Source organism: Haliotis rufescens, unplaced genomic scaffold, assembly GCF_023055435.1.
Source record: "Haliotis rufescens isolate VD_foot unplaced genomic scaffold, xgHalRufe1.0.p SCAF_8, whole genome shotgun sequence".
Taxonomy (NCBI): Eukaryota; Metazoa; Mollusca; class Gastropoda; order Lepetellida; family Haliotidae; genus Haliotis; species Haliotis rufescens.
The window spans coordinates 14,094,669-14,101,333 of NW_025964372.1; the positions used below are offsets into that span (position 1 = coordinate 14,094,669).

Genomic DNA, 6,665 nt, shown 5'->3' on the forward strand with positions numbered 1-6,665 from the left:
CAGGTGTTAATCAACATGGTAAGATAAGATTAGCGTGACCTACTCCTTTCCTTGAGTTATAATTGTGTACAAGAGACATTCAAAATGTCTTCCTTTTTCATCGTTGCAATTCTTCTCGTTGGCGTTTCATGGTAAGTTGTAATATTTTGAAATGTCAGTTTGATCAGTCTAGTGACACTGCGTAATATTATATTTGACTAAGTTTTGGCTTGCCATCGGCACAAAACTTACATTTTCAATGCTCACTATGTTTAAGATCTGATCGCAATTACGTAACGAATATGTATACACAAAACTGTTTGGGTCATATGCACAAACTTTCCGTTTCATAACATTAAGAGGTTTCAGAGAAGATGTCGCAAAAAAGAAAAGCGGAGCTAAAAAAAGGAGCTTGGACTAAAAATTTGCGAAAGAAGCTCTTATTCTGGTCCTTGCTAATATTTAATTTCACAATGTTACATGAAGAAATTAATAAATAATTGGCTAATGTAGCCGTTTCAATATGTCTGCATTTGGCAGTCATGACTACGACATTTCTAATCCACTTCTTCTGGAACCCCTTACGGCATGTCAAGTTGCTCATGATATCAACAGCTCATTTATGGACCACGTGGGGGCTCCGGGAAAGAACGGTTCCCCAGCAACCTATGAATGTCGTATGATGTGACGTAATAGATAGGGTGGTTGGGCACGGTTGATTGTGTCATAGAAACCCTGTGGCAAGGGACGTTTCCCATGATGTCAACCACTGGCGTGACTGATCCAGGCTAGTTTAATTACGGACCAGCTAGTCTCGTCCTTACACGACAAGGAATGTAAACGCTTATGTGATTGCACGTGGCCCTGTTCACAATCACAAATGAGGAGAGGTTAAGCAACGTCGGTCGCATAGATTTGTTGCATGGGTGACAGTGTTCGAAAGTTTGACCCCTGAGAGTTTCTAGGGATTCGGTCCCGATCCACACTGAAGCACATGTAGCACATGTTGTCTCCTTCAACCGGAAGTGACTTTGTTTTAAATATGCGTCTGTTCACCAAGCAAGAAAAAAATGGGTACCCGGTAGAATATGGTATTGTGACTGCTAACTGTCTAGCACTTTTCAAGGCAGCTCGGGTTAACGTTGTATAGTCTCTAAGGGGTAACGAATGGAAACCGAATGAATCCTGATCCATTGACTAGGGTAATAATGTTACCGCTTTGAGCCACGCCGAGTGTTGGGAGGCAAGCGCAATATACGTGCGCACATTAGTATTATTCTTTCCATTGAGTATGTGCTGTGTACGTTTCAAAAGCCGTTTCGACAATAAGCATGATACAATCGTCGGCTATAAAGTAGTTGATATCGGCAAATGCAGGTACATGTACAATTTTGTGTGTATTCCTTTTGACAGATGGATTTCTAAAACTGAGGCGATAAAATAAAACCGGAAAAACATCATACTTAATGCTTTGTAAGCCAAGATATGCGATAACTTTGAATTATGGGGGGCATTCTAAAAAGCGACGACGTTGTTGCTGCATTTGTTTGCTTGTCATGTGAAATGTAATTTTCCAATTTTCCAGCGAGCACAATCATCACAACAGCCATGAAATCTATACTAATGTGATCGAAAATGTATGGCTGAGCTCGGATGATAACGGCGATGGCATCTTTGAAAGATTCGAACTAACTCTTGTCTTCGCTCACTACGATGAAAATGGTAGGACTGGGATGGGATTGGATGTCTGTGGTTAAAGACTGGGAGTGGATGCCAGGAAGTCCTTGCTCTGGGAGTCATAGTGCATTTAGTCCAAAACTGGGAGTGAGTGTCATGGTGCCTTTGGACAAAAACTGGGAGTGAGTGTCATGGTGCCTTTGTACCAAGACTGGGAATGAGTGTCATGGTACCTTTGGACCAAGACTGGGAGTGAGTGTTATGGTACCTTTGGACCAAGACTGGGAGTGAGTGTCATGGTACCTTTGTACCAAAACTGGGAGTGAGTGTCATGGTGCCTTTGGACCAAGACTGGGAGTGAGTGTCATGGTACCTTTGGACCAAGACTGGGAGTGAGTGTCATGGTACCTTTGGACCAAGACTGGGAGTGAGTGTCATGGTGCCTTTGGACCAAGACTGGGAACGAATGCCATGGTGCCTCTGTACCAAGACTGGGAGTGAGTGTCATGGTGCCTTTGGTCCGAAACTGGGAGTGAGTGTTATGGTGCCTTTGGACAAAAACTGGGAGTGAGTGTTATGGTGCCTTTGGACAAAAACTGGGAGTGAGTGTCATGGTGCCTTTGTACCAAGACTGGGAATGAGTGTCATGGTACCTTTGGACCAAGACTGGGAGTGAGTGTTATGGTGTCTTTAGTCCAAAACTGGGAGTGATTGTCATGGTACCTTTGGACCAAGACTGGAAGTGAGTGCCATAGTGCCTTTGGACCAAGACTGGGAGTGAGTGTCATGGTACCTTTGGACCAAGACTGGGAGTGTGTGTTATGGTGCCTTTGGACCAAGACTGGAAGTGAGTGTCATAGTGCCTTTGGACCAAGACTAGGAGTGAGTGTCATGGTACCTTTGGACCAAGACTGGGAGTGAGTGTCATGGTACCTTTGGACCAAGACTGGGAGTGAGTGTCATGGTACCTTTGGACCAAGACTGGGAGTGAGTGTCATGGTACCTTTGGACCAAGACTGGAAATGAGTGTCATAGTGCCTTTGGACCAAGACCGGGAGTGAGTGTCATGGTACCTTTGGACCAAGACTGGGAGTGAGTGTCATGGTACCTTTGGACCAAGACTGGGAGTGTGTGTTATGGTGCCTTTGGACCAAGACCGGGAGTGAGTGTCATGGTGCCTTTGTACCAAGACTGGGAGTGAGTGTCATGGTGCCTTTGGACCAAGACTGGGTGTGAGTGTCATAGTGCCTTTGGACCAAGACTGGGAGTGAGTGTCATGGTGCCTTTGGACCAAGACTGGGTGTGAGTGTCATGGTACCTTTGGACCAAGACTGGGAGTGAGTGTCATGGTACCTTTGGACCAAGACTGGGAGTGAGTGTCATGGTACCTTTGGACCAAGACTGGAAGTGAGTGTCATAGTGCCTTTGGACCAAGACCGGGAGTGAGTGTCATGGTACCTTTGGACCAAGACTGGGAGTGAGTGTCATGGTACCTTTGGACCAAGACTGGGAGTGTGTGTTATGGTGCCTTTGGACCAAGACCGGGAGTGAGTGTCATGGTGCCTTTGTACCAAGACTGGGAGTGAGTGTCATGGTGCCTTTGGACCAAGACTGGGTGTGAGTGTCATAGTGCCTTTGGACCAAGACTGGGAGTGAGTGTCATGGTGCCTTTGGACCAAGACTGGGTGTGAGTGTCATGGTACCTTTGGACCAAGACTGGAAGTGATCGCATAGTGCCTTTGGACCAAGACTGGGAGTGAGTGTCATGGTACCTTTGGACCAAGACTGGGAGTGTGTGTTATGGTGCCTTTGGACCAAGACCGGGAGTGAGTGTCATGGTGCCTTTGTACCAAGACTGGGAGTGAGTGTCATGGTGCCTTTGGACCAAGACTGGGTGTGAATGTCATAGTGCATTTGGACCAAGACTGGGAGTGAGTGTCATGGTGCCTTTGGACCAAGACTGGGTGTGAGTGTCATGGTACCTTTGGACGAAACCTGGGAATGAGTGTCATGGTACCTTTGGACCAAGACTGAGTGTGAGTGTCATGGTACCTTTGGACCAAGACTGGGTGTGAGTGTCATAGTGCCTTTGGACCAAGACTGGGTGTGAGTGTCATAGTGCCTTTGGACCAAAACTGGGAGTGAGTGTCATGGTGCCTTTGGACCAAGACTGGGAGCTGATGACTGATGTAAGAGTGGGAGTCAGGGTGTATGATCTCAGACTGGGGCTGTGTGTCTCAGCAATCCGTCACTGTCACCGTTATGGTTTAGATCCTTTGGGGACTCAGGGTTAGAAGCGGTCCCGAACAACCTATGCTATGCTATAAGGATCGGGGGCTCTTCGTCGGTGTCTGGTTGACCGTTGTCATCCTACACAACGGCAATATATCTATCACTGGTTTGTCTGACCAAGAGAATATTATTTACTCTGGAATATTGCTGAGTGTGGAGTTTAACAACAAACAAACGTTACGGTTCTATGGATCTGTTGTTCAGGCTTGGTGACTGCGTGGGATGTTGGTTATGTTTGTTGTTTAATGCCGCACTGAGCAATATTCCAGCTATATGACGGCGGTATGTAAATAATGGACCAGACAATCCATTGATTGACATTATGAGCATCGGAGTACGATGACATGGATCAACAAAGTCAGCGAGTCAAAACCACCCAATTACACTTCGGTTACAGGTTGCCATGATATAATTTTTGACTGGTCCTTAAGAAAAAAATCGTGTCTTGAAGCAGTGATCGAAAATATATCTCCTTCCCGTTGGAATAAGAAATGGTGGATCCCCAGTGTTATACCTTTCCTTTGTCACCAGGTGATAAGATTGTCACCCACCACGAGTACATGGACTCCGTGCCTCAACACTCCACCCTGAGGGAGTACAGCCATGCGGTCTTCAAGGAGTTCGACGCTAATGATGACGACCTGCTTGACACTCCAGATATCGATCTCGTCTATGGCAAAATGGATCTTGACGGTAAACAATACATTATTACAGTCCCTACAACACTCGTACCTATGATCAGTAGGGATCGTTTTCCACTACTTGCACCCACGGCAGAAATCATTCGTGTGAGATCAAACGATGTCCTTGTGCTAAAACACACATTTTCAAAGGTTTTATTTTATTGTCCGGTTCTACATATAAAGGTCCGGTGGTGAAGTATGTCTACAGGTGAGGTGGGATCATCTGTTATTGGGGGCGGTCGGGTAGCCTAGTGGTTAAAGCGTTCGCTTGTCACGCCGAAGGACCCGGGTTCGAATCCCGACATTGGTACATTGTGTGAAGCCCATTTCTGGTGTCCCCCGCCGTGATACTGCTGGAATATATTTCTAAAAGCGGCGTAAAAACATACTCACTCACTCATCTGTTATTGGACGATTACAAGTTGCCAGCTCTTCCTTTATGATGTGACCCATGAAGATCCGGAGTAGAATAGGTCTTCAGCAACCCATGCTTGCCGTAAAAGGCGAGTATGCTTGTCGCAAGAGGCGACTAATGCGATCGCGTGGTCCGAATCGACGTCTTGGTTCGATGCTCATGATATCAATCACTGGATTGCCTGGTCCAGACTCGATTATTAACAGACCGCCGTCATATTGCTGGAATATTGCGGAGTGCGGCGTTTAACAACAAAGAACCATAAAAAGGTTCAAACGTACAAACTTTGTTAAAAGGCAAGCAAAAGCTGGAACATTAAAACATGTCCGACAGAACGTGATGCTTGTCGCGTGCTTTCAGTCACAGGTTTGCCAGGCATCATGATTGAGCTTGCGTGTTGTGCGTCAAACGACAATCACTAACACTTGGACAATGGTCGGCCCCTGCAAGAGTTGATTTTGAAACCTATGCTGGAATCCGGGTTCGACCTGATTATGTTGGAGCTATAAATGGCGCTCATAGGTTTCACAATAGTGGAAACCCGCATGACTTCCGTTTTATCGCCCACCTCAAGCTCACACGCACAGTTATAAAACTGAATTACTGTTCAAAGCTCTAAACTGTCTCGCCCTCCAACACTGCGACGAAATACAGTAACTGCATTTGTTTGGAATATCTGGCTATGACATTTCAAGAATCTGCTTATTTTGTTCAGGAAACAAGGAAGTCTCTAAAGATGAGTTTACAGCCTATTGGATGAACGTAAGTGTACAAAGCTTGATAGATTAGGTTTAAACCTCTGCTTGTCTAATATTCAGCCAAAATAAATATCTGGTGGTTTGGTTATCTCCCCGTCTTGCCAAAACCCCCGTGGAGTTTCCACTTGAAGAGGACCCAAATTACCTATGCTTACCGAAGGAGGCGCATAAAACGGATCGGGTGCTCAGTCTCGGTGACATGGGTCATTGCGTGTTGTCGCACCCAGTCGGAATATTGCTGAACAACAAATATAACAAACCTGTTGATGAAAATATCAATCACTGGTTTGTCTGGTCAGTAAATAAATATTTACAGGCCGACGTCACATTGCGTTGATTTCAACAACAATATACCAACAATATACAAACATGCCGTAACTTCGGCGATGAAGTATAATATCACTACCCCGTTGTTATTATGGAATAACCGTGAGACGAACGACAATATAATCTACCCCTGTATTTGATTTGATTTGTTTTTTGTTTTTTTGTCAGAGGCGAGTAAGCGAATCGGTTGGTAAGGCCAGGTGAAATTGTTGATGACGCGGCAAAGTACCCTGACGGCGTGGATTGTTGCTCATTACATCAATCACAGATTGTCTTGCCCAGAATCGATCATTTACTGTCCATCGTAATATAGCTGAAGTATTGTTGAGTGCGGCTTGAAACAACAAGACACGCAATTATTTTGTATTAATATATATAATCGATCACATATTTTTATTACACTTCAGATTTTGACGAAGACGGCTCACCTGCACGGCCACGGCCTTCACTTGGGCCACCACAACTGAATCACGTGACCACTTGCAGCAATAACTGCTAAACGTGTTTGATCAATAAAACAGGAATTTTCCTACA

The 6,665-nt window shown here is 45.3% G+C and overlaps 1 protein-coding gene across 1 annotated transcript; it reads left to right on the forward strand.

Annotated features, from left to right (window-relative positions):
* Positions 1–6,665, forward strand: LOC124149045. Its single transcript, XM_046520391.2, has 5 exons — positions 1–131; positions 1,565–1,701; positions 4,480–4,641; positions 5,762–5,808; positions 6,539–6,665. The coding sequence occupies exons 1-5, from the start codon at positions 85–87 to the stop codon at positions 6,596–6,598; spliced, it is 453 nt and encodes a 150-aa protein (XP_046376347.2). The 5' UTR covers positions 1–84; the 3' UTR covers positions 6,599–6,665.

What these genes read in the sequence shown, in the direction of transcription:
- LOC124149045 (XM_046520391.2), top strand. Translation starts at nt 85, where the DNA reads ATGTCTTCCTTTTTCATCGTTGCAATTCTTCTCGTTGGCGTTTCATG. An exon ending in CTTCTCGTTGGCGTTTCATG is followed by an intron (nt 132 to 1,564) that starts GTAAGTTGTAAT and finishes CCAATTTTCCAG; the next exon opens with CGAGCACAATCATCACAACA. An exon ending in TTACAGCCTATTGGATGAAC is followed by an intron (nt 5,809 to 6,538) that starts GTAAGTGTACAA and finishes ATTACACTTCAG; the next exon opens with ATTTTGACGAAGACGGCTCA.